This window comes from Anser cygnoides, chromosome 3, assembly GCF_040182565.1.
Source record: "Anser cygnoides isolate HZ-2024a breed goose chromosome 3, Taihu_goose_T2T_genome, whole genome shotgun sequence".
Lineage (NCBI taxonomy): Eukaryota > Metazoa > Chordata > Aves > Anseriformes > Anatidae > Anser > Anser cygnoides.
Genome location: NC_089875.1, coordinates 96,941,198 through 96,954,738, shown reverse-complemented (window position 1 = coordinate 96,954,738; position 13,541 = coordinate 96,941,198). Strand labels below are relative to the sequence as shown.

The 13,541-nt window shown below is 36.0% G+C and overlaps 1 protein-coding gene across 12 annotated transcripts in view; it reads right to left on the bottom strand.

Annotated features, from left to right (window-relative positions):
- HMGCLL1 (3-hydroxy-3-methylglutaryl-CoA lyase like 1) overlaps positions 1-13,541 on the bottom strand; it is an 85,850-nt gene that overhangs the window by 36,820 nt on the left and 35,489 nt on the right. For 10 of the 12 annotated variants that reach the window (XR_010830553.1, XR_010830554.1, XR_010830555.1 and 7 more), the window contains exon 6: positions 3,117-3,180. The exons of the other annotated variants lie outside the window; for them this stretch is intronic. Coding sequence is in view for 7 of the 10 variants with exons in the window: in XM_048078051.2 (XP_047934008.2) it covers positions 3,117-3,180 (64 nt within the window). In the remaining 3 variants the exon portion in view is untranslated. The remainder of the gene's footprint in view (positions 1-3,116; positions 3,181-13,541) is intronic. 12 annotated transcript variants of the gene reach the window in all.

Here is a 13,541-nt window from a genome sequence, read left to right as displayed (position 1 = left end):
TTAAGAAAAGAACATTCACCAGGTTGCAGAAAGGGATTCCATCTTGCAGCACATTTTTATATCATCAGCACATGGCAGGTGTTTAAACTGGACTACTGTTGTAAGACAAAATAGATCATCTGCAGTTAGAGGTGGATTACCTCTATTTAATACCCAAACTTGAGTTTTTGTTTAAGATCAGGGAGAAAGATGCAGACTTTTTTTTTCGTGTTCTTTTCTATGCTTGGTTCAAACTTTTTATAGGTGAGCATTTTAGTGATGGCAAGGAAGCAATATAAACTGCTAGATATCATACTGGATTCACTTATTTCCAGTGCTCTTTGGTCTTCTAGCTTTCTGAAAATATAGCTCTGAAAGAACAACAGGACACTTTGCTAACAAGCTGAGCATCATCACTGACTTGTCATGATCTAACCTTAAACTGACCCTTAAAAAGAAATATACATTTAATTTCAAGAATAATGTGCATGCTTAAAAACTCAATGGGAGTTTTTCATACTGGATTTTCTACCCTACTATAGTAGGAGGCAGCTCATTAGTCATAGTTTTATAAGTTTTCAGTGTGGATTTTTGGGAGTAGGGTGGGGGAGAAGAGAACACACTATTTTGTCAGTGTAATCAGAATGCGATTATGAGGTTGCAGCGTTGTTGATTGAATAGGTCCATGTTCTGCATTATTGGGCAGTTTTACTTTGCATCAGTTTTGTGCTGCTCCAAGCTGATCACCCAACACTGCAGCCCCTTAAGCATGTGAACAATCCTACTGCTGCAAAGCGTATCTAAAACTATCCTCTTAAATCGAATAGAAAAGGTCATAATGTAGTTACAGATGGTTTTAAGTGAATAACTACATAAAACATGCTGCAGACCTTGTGATTTAAGAGAAAATTTGCAATAATACAATATTAAAACATGAATGGGTACATTTTCTATAACTTGATAAGCAAGGGGAAAATACTGTATGGTTAATACTTATATGAACTCACTGATCTAGGTTAAAATGATGCTAAGAAAATAAAGAAGCAGGCAGAAAGACAAAACCAAGTATATGCCTGGAAGATAATGGACAACACAACTGGCTTTGAGGATGCTATACTGTGCTTTCAACAACTTTCAAGCCTCATTTTCCTAAGGTAGAAAATAAAAAATCAGAGGAGGACAAACAGTTAAACAGTGACTCTACTTCAAGACAAAGATAAGTGATAAAAAGGGTTATGCAGTTTTATTTTAATTGATGAGAAACATTTTTTTAAATAAAGAACCATATGCATGTACCAGATGGATCCTACAAGTCAGAAGGCATCTGAAGTCTGGACTCACAAGATAACTGTATAAAATAGTTATGTACCTAGTAAGTCTGAAATGCATACAGGTTAATGATCCATCTCTCCCAACTGCTTTTGCTTCAGTTAAAGTTTTTGCTTTAAAAAAAAAAAAAAAAAAAATTGTTCACTGTTCACTGTCATTGACTGTGGAAAAAACAGTCTAAACCTTTAAACCTTTCAATCATAGCTGCTGATTACAATGCACAGTCACATGCTCCTGTCCCAAGAAAGATGATGACCCAAGAGGCAGCTCCCTGAAAGGGTTGAGCAACATGGCCAGTAATTTTGATAATTCTGATTCTGCAGAGGATGAGTGCAGATGTTCATGTAGAACCCATTAACAGCTAATCAGATACTTTTATACAAACATCAGTGCTTGCTGAATCAGTGCCTGAATGAATAATTTACTGAGGTAGCTTTCATTCTTAAACACATACACAATGGTGTACAGGTAAAAGACATGTACTTGGATGAAGACATAAAATAAAATAGCTGTGTGAGTAAAATGTATGCAGGTTTGGAACATTAGAGCACTCCCACTGTCAAACTGAAAAGGAACCTTTTCCTGCACAAGGAGAGTAGTCAGTTTTAAAAAACGAGCAACACATGGAAAGAAGCCTGTTGGGGAACATGATATTGCAGTAAGCAATTTACCAATAGCACAGCTGAATCTGTCATCACTGCTCTAACTAAAGCTGTGTCACTTCTAACTTTCACTTCATATTAAAACCAATTAATTTAGAAATACTGAGTACCTTCCAATTTAGCTATTTTTTCAAAGAGTGTAAGTATATGTGGTCGCTGTGGGAGAAGCATTATCACAAGTTCCATCTGGAACGTGTGCTTAAAGAAGATGCAGGAGAACGGAGAACAAAACCTGAAAGCCACACACAGAGAACACCAATATATCAGGCAAATGTTGACGAGCTGCTAGTGCTACAAGAAAAAAAAAAAAGTGGAGATTCTGCTAGATCACCAAAAATAGGTGATTAACAAAGAAGACAAGTCTTTATTCAGGAGTAAAGTTGGTCTGTTCTGCCTTGTGCTGCTTGAATTCTCTCCCCACTTTCATCTCTAACGTCCATCACACCCTCAGCGCAATCTTTGTCTTCTTGGAAAATATAACACTGGTGATTCACTCTACAGTCTTTTTAATCTGTCATCTCTGCTGTGAAAAAAATAGACTAAGATATCTTTTTCAATCTCCTTTATCCTAAATGGAAAAAAGGGTGTGCAGAGGGAAGGTGTAGCTTATTCTATCACAGAAATATAATGAGTCAAGTTGTAGGAAATCACTTTGGGGACGAGCTTTGGTTCATGTGTTAGTCACACTACCCTTGTATGTCACATTCCAGAAGCACAATGTTTTAGCAGTGGCTCTACTGGCACGGTATGCTCATGCCAGTGTAAAGTGGATTTAATAGCAGTTATCCTTTGCAAGAGGTTGTTGTGCTGGAAATCATTTCATACAACATGGTCCACTGACATATGTGCTTGAATCTATTTCCTTAAGTATTTCCCTTGCATTCTGGTTGAAGGAAATACCACATAATATTTTTCTCATGACTGATAACAATCAAAAGACACTATTTTCCTTAGATTTGACTGCAGATGGTTGAGAAAAACAGTGATGCTGTGCATCCAGCCTTAGCATTAGCTGTGTTTTGTGTTTGCTTCCCTTAAATATTATTCATTAAAGAACTTTTCAGGATTAAGTAGATAACATTACTTATAGACATTTTAAAATGTATATTTGTTTCATTAAAAGACAAGCCAGAAGTTCACTCTTACTTCTGCCACTTTAGCTGGTATGATGTTTCCTTCATATGGGCATCCCAATGCACAAGACACATACCTACAGCAAAAAGAACAACACACAAAGATACTTCTGTTTTATATATGCATATCTGCATCCATCCATGTTACATTCCAAAAAAATTGTTTAAATATAATTTTGAATAGTTAAGCCAGTCAATGCAGAATAAAGATCCCAATGAAAAGTTAAAATTACATCAGATGAAAATAACAGGTTTCCCAAAATTCTTTTTAAATCACAGAACAAAGTTTTATAGCTTTATTTATGCTCAATGTATGTCACAAGTTGTAAAGGGCTGGCAATGCAGCCAAGTTAACTCTGCTGCAGGAAACTTTGATTTTTCTCGGTATTTCCTTTTAAGTTATAAGAGCCAGCTCAAGTTTTGCCTTGCCTGGCCCACACAAGGAATTCAGAGGAAGTACGGTATCATTTTCCTCCTTGCACCAGCTACCTGGATCACAGAGAGCAGCAGAAGGACACGAGAAACTTACAACCACTTCATCATCTCATCAGTAGCTAGAACTGTGGTGAACAGGGTAGCTTTGGCCCTCTGTATTTCTGCTGGCATTTCTGTGCCAGTGCCTCAGGACAATTACAGCTCCGTTGCAAGGTGTGCTTTGGGACACAAAGAATCTGTGAGAACCTGTGTCTCTCAGCAGCTATCTACTCCACAAAGCACAAAAACTGGGAGCCACAACTGCGCCTTCATTGTTCAGTCTTAATGCTGTGTTAATGTACAATTTGGTTTAAATTTCCTTTTTTTAATGACAATTAAAAGCCATGAAATTCCAATTAAGCTTCTAATTGTTTATCTTAAATTGATTAGGAATAGGATTAAACTAACCAGAAACAGCCATTCAAAATCAAAATAAGTGTGGTTGTAGAGGGATTTACAACAGCTTCAAAGGCAGGCAGAGCCCCATTCCCAGTGGGAGGTTGCTCAACTGCTTAATAGGAGAACAAGAGCCTTCATCGATCCCTTGTCATTCCCCTTCCCTCAGCACTGAAGGATATAATGTAAAATTATACACTGTATAATGCAAACTGGATTGAACGGATGCCAGTTTGTATGTAGTCAAGGTCCACAGGGTAAAGAACATATTGTTTCTCTGCAGCTGATGGAGAAACTGATTGATAGAATGTGAAATCAGGATGAGTAACAGGCAAAAACAAACTGTGAAAAAATGTCAGCTTTTTAATGCGTAGAACATATTCCATCCCTTATATGAAGGTATGCTGTTGGCACACTGGAACCAGCAGTAAGAATGAAGCAGACCCTGAACCTAAAAGGAACCTGATTAGCCCTGACAAAGAAATGGAAATTAGTTTTCTTTCCACAAAAGTGGTTGGGTCCATTACATCCTTCTCATAATTTTAGCCCAGATGCCTACTAGGCATGACTTCAATTATCTCTATGTTATTATGAAAGCCAGGTTTTTCAAACTTGGCCATACGCTTCATTAAATATCCCCCAATTTAGATGTCACCATTTAAGGTTTAAAATTCTAAATTTTCTTATCTACATAAAACAGTAGCTACTTTTAACAGCTAGGAACTGCCCTGCTTTTCAGTGACACAACTCTGAAACAATTCAAGATAATTTCCTTATTTTTTTTTATGCATGCACAGAGTTTTTCAAACGCTACCAAGCATGAAAAATTTCAGAGCCAAAGGATTGGTTTTTACGTAATACCATGGTGCCTGAGTTAGTGAACACAGATTTGTAATGAAATTATTTTGTAACATCAGCCACAGTACTCATTATGAAGTGAGCAAGACCAGTACTAAATACAAAGTAAATGCAAAACATACAGTATGTATGCACGTGCCCTTTAATTACTTTTATCTTACATGTTCCTAACAGCTATATATATTAAATCAAGAAGAACTGCATTTGGTAATGATAGTGTGGCATGTGTGACATCTGGAATGGGGTAGGGCAAACAGAAGTAAAAACAAAACAGGCCAAAAGGTATCTATAGAGCAAGGAAATACTCCCTGTAGTTCACACCAGCTAGCAGAAACTCGCCTGAGCTCACATAATTCAGCTGGGCCTACTGAGGTATGAAAGTATGTGGTGATCTGAGGAATCTGCCTTCTACAACATACAAATCTGTTTGAGATTATGAACTCTCTGCATGCTTCTACCACTGTGCCTCACCTGACGTTTTAAACAAGAAAAATATGATAGATATAATCTAACTGGGCATCTGATACTACACTGGAGAAAACAGGGATTACTAAAAGAATTAGACAGGTAAAGGACTTCCTACCAGAGGGAACAAAGTCCCGTGGAGAATGAAAGAATTGTTTTTAGCAGAACTTGCCAAGGATGAGTTGGGCAGAATTTTGTCTAATATTTTCATTTAATGAACTGTCATAAAAAGCGTGATGATAACAGTAAATTTCTTGGTACTGTCATTACAAAAAAAGCACTGGGATTCGTTGAAGGAAGGACAGGATCAACAGAAATGGGACTCAATTGATAGCAGTGTCAAAGGAAGTGAAATGCCTAAGATGAGGCTGTAAAACAGTGAAATGCACTCCAAAAATATAACAGGATAAGCACTTTTAGTAGAGAACATAAAATATGAATTCCATTTGACAAGTTCTTGTTATGTTCTTATTGGAAATAGCAGATACAATTTGAGTCATTCGTAGAAAAAGTAATACAAGCTGGAACAGATGCCAGTAAGAGCCGGTACAGCTAGCAGCAGTACAGAGAACCTATGATATGAAAAGAGAAAATATGCATGCCAAGGTGAAAGAGGGAATACAATCATTTATCTGCTCTAAGCATTTGCCAAGACATCCAGACTTAAGGCAGCTCTGGGTGGGATGCTTTGTAATTGCATTTGTGTGGTTCCAAATTAATAAGCTCAAGCAAGAGAAGGTTTTGATGGAAAGTTATCTGCTATCTACAGATACATTTGGCAGCTACATTTTCTTTGTGGTGCATGAAATAACCCATAAGGCATTAAAGAGAATCCAGCCAAAGCAGAGCCCCAAGACCTCCACCCACACCCCTCCAAAATAGGAAACAACTTTGAAGAACATGGTGAAGAACCGTTTGGAAAGAAGAAAATGAACAAGACAGCCACAGAAAGTAACAAAGGACACAAGTTTAAAGAAGAGCCTGGTCAACTGCAGCAAACACTACTGACAAGTCAAGAAGAATGAGGATAGACTACTGTTTCTGAGATCTTGTCATCAGGGAGTTTGGTGAGAGCTGTTCCAGTTGCAAGCAAGGAACAGAAGCCAAAGTGTAGGAGTTATAGGAGGGAATCACAGAAGAGGGTCTCCAGACGGTAATTATAAACAGCGCCTTCAATGAGCTTAGGAATGAAGCAGAGATAGGCGATGAGATATGATATGAAGAACCAAGTGGGGTCAAAGGTGCAATTTTTAAGAGGCAAATGCTTGCTTATATTGCAATGGAAAAGAGCCAGAGGACAGCAAGAGGTTAAGAAAGAGAGTAAGGGAGGAGAGAAATAAGAGGAAGAACACAACATGGGGTCACAGGGGCAAGTAGAAGGGGTACAGATGGGAAGTAGACAAGAAACTCCTGCTGTTCTGACAGTGGAGAAGGAGAAAGCATTATGGGAGGTGAGGAAGAATAGTGACAGAAGGAAGGGCATACTGTATCTATTTTTCCTTAGGAGAAAAGGCAAGAACTTGTGTGAAGAAAAGCAGAGGGGAAAAAAAGGGAAGAATTTGAGCAATGAGTTACAGAGGCAACTGGGATTTAATTTGGGGATTCAATTAAGTTGGAGAATACAGCTGTTTTCTAAAAAGATGGGAGGACTGAAAGAAAAAAGAAATTTGTAATGAAAAAGACTGTCTTGGTCTCAGAATATTCACCAGAGACACTCCTCAGTATGAGAGCAGAAGCAAATATCTGGGAGTTCACAAACCAGACTTTGCAATGGAAGTGTTTAATTCTAAGTATGCACTTAAATCTTTGCTGAATCAAGGCCAGGCATTTTAGTAGCTTAACTATGTCTTTAGCATGCTATCAAGAAATAGCCCAAGCAACCAGAGTAGAAAGAAGGGCTTGCAATATGTGGAGGTATCTATAAAGCTGCTTTAGGAACACATAGGTTGATGCTGTTTCTCTCACTCAGGTTGTGTGAAATCAGAATTACTCTCTTCAGTAAAAAAAGTGATAAAAAGATCTCTGCTTCCTTCATCTGGCAGTGGTTACCTACTCTCTTGCCTGTTTTCCAGATTTCTCTGCAGGTGAGTATCATTTGGTCTTAATGATTCTATGACTCTATGATCTTCTCCTAAATTTTCTATGAATATAACAACAATTAAAAAAATAAAACCCAACAACTTTAGTGTGTAATATTCTGGATAAAAATGCTGAACAGCCTCTGGGGATGGGGAGGGATAAGGAAGAGGAAGAGAGTTTTCAATTTCTTCCAATAAGCCAAAACCAAATTGCAGCGCTCCACAAATGGAACGTAAGACAACATCAGGTCCCCAAGATCAAGGTCACTAGGAATGGTGATAATCACCACACCAGCCCAATGACTGTGAAGTGCAGGATATGAAACCACAAACAGGGTAAATGAGCAAACTTTTCATAACCAAAGTGTTAAAAGGAAAATGAATCCAAGCAGAAACTGAACTCCATGTTGTAATCAGCCCTTTGTCAGCTTGTTTCAGCAAGAGTTCCAGAGCCAGATCCACAGCTGCTACCACAGCTGGAAGCACGGAGCCTCCTGAGAAGCCAGTTGCAGACTCAGATGCTGCTGTTTCCTGTTTATTATTATAGTGTAAGTTCGCATATAATTTACCATGTTCACTGCAGATGTATTTATTTTTATTGGATGTTCGTGCTAAAATGTATATGCCTATCATTTGGTGAAATCATAATATGAAGGTTGATCTGTCTCTTTGCAACGGAAGCCATTTGTTAGAAACAGGCAACCTTTACCGTAAGGAGAGGGGAATACAAAGAAGAGAGGAGGAAAAGGAGATTCTTCCAGAAACACAATCTCCAAGCCAAGCCCAAAATATGTAAATAAGGCCAGGAATTCTTTCTGCACTTGATTGAAAAAAATAAAAATATCAAAAAATAGCTCTCAATTTAAGTGCTCTTCAAAGTGAAAGCCTATAATATTCATTAGTAATTTTAGGATGCCTAGAAAACACCACTAAATTCTGACAGTGACTTCTCTAAAAACAGAACAAAACTGTTACTATAATGAAGGGGTCACTTAACCACTTCAGGTTTGATACCTATATCCGTGTAGGAATTATTAACATACTAGCAAACATATTGTTACCTCATAATTTCATATTAATATTTCAAGTTTGATTTTCCACTAACACTTGCAAGAAAGAGGGACAATTTTTAATTCCCGCAGGTATCCTTTTCTTAAGATAAATATATATATTAAAGAAAAAGCTCTTCTGGTCCAACAGTAGTATTTTCTACCTTACAGGCACAGAAAAAATGAGTAAAAATTGGTAAAAAGCTGTTCCTAAGCAAAATCTCTCCTCTTATATAGTGCAATCATCCAGTATGATAGAGCTATTATAATGGCTCCTACATCCTTTTCTTAACCTGTGCCCACTACAGCAAAATGCACAAAATCCCACCATTCTAGCAATCTCTGGATTCTCAAACTTCTCCAGGGGACTGTGACCAGCTGGCTTAATATCGTGCAACCCTGTACTTGTTTACCATTCACACATTAAAATGTGCTGCTTCCAAGGAAGTCTATTAAATGCTCGTCTACATTTTGTTGTTCCCACAGTCTCAAGTATAGGCTCACTTATAGTGACATGAAAGTGTTAAGCTGGTTTTACTAACTTTCTAAAGCAGCGATAATGATACAAATCACCCTGTTATTAATATAATTGTGACTACGCTGCAGAACATAATGTAGTCTAACAAGGGTGGTTTAAAGCACTGCAAAAAAAACCACATGTAGTCCAGCCCTAAGTATTCTAGAATGCCAGAAAATATGAGGTTGAAGTTTCTGCCTGTATTTGTAAAATATACACAGCTTTAAACTGCATTGATTTGTGCAAAACTACATTGTTAGAGTTTATCTCATGGTACTTCTGAGTATCCAGACAAATGACTTGAATTAAGGTATCTAAGATGAACTGTAAAAAAGGAAAAATGGCATTATTGTACTGAACTAAGATCAAATTGTCTTGATAATCAGAAGTTCCAGATAATTAGAATGTATCTTTATAAACAAAATAAACTTTGTTATTTCCAAAATTACTTATTATAAAGTATATTAAAAGAAAACTGATGCGTTCTTTCACATGTATTTTTTTCAAAATAAATGCAAATATAAAAAGCAGAATGAAGATAACTAAAATTGAATCTTTCTTCTATAACTTCTACTATTTTGTGTCTTACCTTATGTATTAGCATAGATGTAAAATGATAGTTATTTCCTATAATCAACAAGTATAGTAGTTTTAACCTGTAACCTTTATTATAATGTAACATAAAAGGTATCTGTTGTACTATTTTGATAGTATTGCAATACAATTGTTTGTATGGTATCTATCTGTCATAGCAAAAAATATCGCTCTATTTCAGGTATATCAGCTGGTATTGAATTCTATACAGACACAGATGTTAGACAAATATCAATACATTCCAATATTCTTTTACGTATTGTGAACTTCAGCATACTGCTCATTCTTAAAAGTTACAGGACTATAAACAAAGGAATTATATACACCAGTTTAGAATTAATGTGTGATTACATGTGTTTTAATTTATGAAGCAGCAGCTTTGTAAGGAAATGTTTCTAGAGTTAAAAGTTATTTTACAGCAAACATTTCCATCTGTTTTTCTAACATTGAACCTCTAAACACTTGCATACACATTCACATTTGCACATGCAAATAGTCCAAATGGCCTCAAAAGGGCTCTTCACATGAAATTTTTTCAGGACTTGGACATAAATACCGCTTTCAATTGCTGGAGAGGTGCTTTTTTGGTATATATAAAAAAATTACAACCTTTCAGCTTCATGTTCCCTGTTCATTTTATTAGGATTAAGACAGTCCTATACAGAACTGAACGTTTCAAAGGGTGACAAATTATTTCACTTTCACAGGACATACAGTAGGTACTGAAGTGCTACTTGTGGAAAACGGGGACAGGAAACTCCCTATTTCCTTACTGCTCTTCTATTGTAGTAACTGTAATATATTTCTATGCCTTTTTCAGTTTTGGAATGTATTAACTTTGGAGAATCTGTTTTAGCCAGATTTTACTTCACTTCTTCTCTACATATACATTTACATTAAAATTGCATCTACAGTAAAACACAATCCAAGTGTGATTACTTGCAATTATAATTTGCCACAATTTTTTTACCAATCCTGGATTGGTAAAAAATCCATTTTTAATCACTGAAAAAGATGATACTTTTAACTGTACCTGAATTATGTATTAAAAGATGCAATCCTAAAACCAGCAGTATTTTGTGCCATGTCACATGCAAAATATGCATAGTAGTCATTAGCTGACCACAGTTTATAACACTGATTTGGCAGTGTCTTCACAGAATGTGTCCCAGATGTTATTGTAAAGTTTTTATGCACGTACAAAAAAATAAAAATTAAAACCCCTTTATGATGCTAATAAATAGTCTAACTTCTAAGACCATATGCAAGATTTCAATTCTTCATAAACATTTGAACTAATTTAGTAAACATTTAGAAAACTGTGTGCTGTGCTACAGATTTTAAATGTGACAGCTGACAACATAAATTTTCTGGATGATGATCGAGTCAATGTTAGTGCAGCTGTAGCAACAGTAAGACATGCAAAAGCTTAAAGTTTAGTTTCAACTGTTTGAGTGCATTTTTCATAAGATTCAGGGATTGCCAATGATTTACACTCACTACATAAATTCTAAAATGCCAGTAAAAATAGGAAATAAAATTTGAACCCCTTAAAATTATTTTTGGAAGTATTTTTGAACTGCACAAATAAGGTGTTAGGGCAAGGCACTAAATTATCCATTTCCTGCAAATAAATAACACTTTAAACAACAATAGTGCTTTAGAAAGGAAACAATCTCTGCATTGAAATTAATATAAATTTATGCATATTAATATTTTTATTACCTAAGTAATTCAAGCAAAATATTTAGCCTACAAAATTTACATTAGAAGCCAAAATGTGTAGTCCTGGGAGCTTTCTTGAGTAAAGGCTGCAGAGTTTGGCCACAGTTCTTTATAAGTAGCTATTCTCTAAAGCAGTGATTTTAAAAAAAAAAAAAAAAAGTTAATTCTCAATGCACGGAGTGCAAATCTTTTCCCTAATACTCCACAGCTTCATTTAGTGCTACCTTGCACCATAAAGCCTAATAATACATTCATTGTATCTATTGCAATTTACATAGATTACAAGATGCTAATCCTTAGTATATGCACAGGTAGAATGGGGTTTAGCTGCTCTAACTTCTGATATCAAAGATAATCACCTACAGCCCATGCCTTAAACAGGCCAATCTATAGCGTGACTAATATAGCATAGGATCCAAGCTCCTTTGCAGCCAAAAGGATCATCCAGAGAGTGATCCATCTTATCCTAAGGCAGGTACTTAAGAAAGCACACGTGATAAATTATAGCCTAAAGGCTGCCTGTTTCTCTCTGGTAACTAAAAACAAATTTAGGACAACAATCTCAGACTTGTCATGTTGTCATGCCCAGCTTTGCCTCATGTTACAACAATAGCTGTAATCAATATGTAATAATTATAAATAAATGCCACTCAACAAAATGAAACCGGAAACTAATCTTCTCCTTGAAAGTAAGAAACAATCAGTGAAACAATAAGTACCAGTTCTAAATACTGAATGTTGACTGATAAATTAAGTAATATCCCATCCTTAAGTTTCTAAAATGCCAGGTTTGACATCATTTAACAGGAACTACCAAATTTCAAATACTGAAAGTCAGTTTCTGCCCCTGCTTGACTTGTGTATGTGACATTTACAATACAGATCTGGGCAGAACAGCATAAAGAACTTGTTACGAAGTCCCAATTGTCTCAACATTCAGAGAATCTCGCAAAGGATACAAAAAAGTTTCAGGGAAAGTGCCATTTATTTCATCTGTCAGTAAAAGTAATTTTTATAGTAGCAGCTATATGGGATCATAAATCAAGATCATAAATCACAGGCTTCAATAGCTAACTCTTTTCATTGTTTTATCTCCAGGAAAAAGTCACTTTGATTGCAGTGAATATTTCTACCTAAACTGTTTTTTTTTAAGTTCCCCTTCCTCATTATCTTCTACACGTTTTGGTTTTTTTTCAGTAAGAAGGAGAAGCCCTCTGTTTTATATCATCGAATGCAATGTAAATCTCCACAAGTCTTCTAAATGTACTGCAATATTTGGGAACTAATGAACCACCTTCACTCAACTCCTAAGGAATTCCCTGTAGCAGTGCAGGCTTTTGTTGGGTATTAGCACAAGACTTCTAGAACTGAGCTGGAATTGATGGTCTGCTTCCATAATCTTCCTATCATACGCAGCAGAAATACTGTAAACAGATTTATTTACTTCCTGGATTTGGCATTCAGAACTGATGCTTCCTCTTTATGGGTATTTCTTTATTTTTTAACTAATTAGAAGTTTCAAGTCCACCTTCTAGAACTTTGTTCAAGAGATCTGCCATTAGAGTCCTGTACTCTGCATGTTCATGTGCCTGGACTTTTTTTCTGGTTTTCAGAATTCTAGTCTACAAAAGACAGTCTATTGAAGCTTAACAGAAAATACTGAGGTAGATGGACACTAATCAATCCTTTTTATTTCTAAGCAATCATTCAGTTTCAGTGCTTCCTACGGATTTCTGTAACCCACGAGGAGTGTGTCTGAATGAGTATGAACGTGCAGATACAAGACTCAGTGTATCACAATAGCTGGTAACTATTCCCTTGAAAACATTATTTGTCTGGACTGTGATCCCTAACAACATTTCATTTCTCATTAATTACTATTTTGCCTCTTCAAAATCTTCCTGGAAGGGATTTTTTAAATGAGCACTAAAAATCCAAATGGATTGTGTTAACAGGTTCTGGTTTATTTTCTAACTTATTAGCATGCTCAAAACTTTCTTTTCAATATTTTCATATACTGAAAACCATATTCAGATGATGCTTTAGATACTTTGAATTATTACTTCAGGTTTTCTGGCTATGAAAGAAAGCTCCATTTCCTGCAATTTAGATTCTTGTCAGAGTTCTAGCAGATTAGCAACTTCACTATTGAATTAAGTTAGATCCCCTTGGACAAATACTAGTCAGTCTTCTCCTAAAATTATTGATTTGTTGAAATATAACTTTAGTTTAGTATCTTATATCTCAATGTTTCAATCTCTAATTTTCACTAGATAAATTAG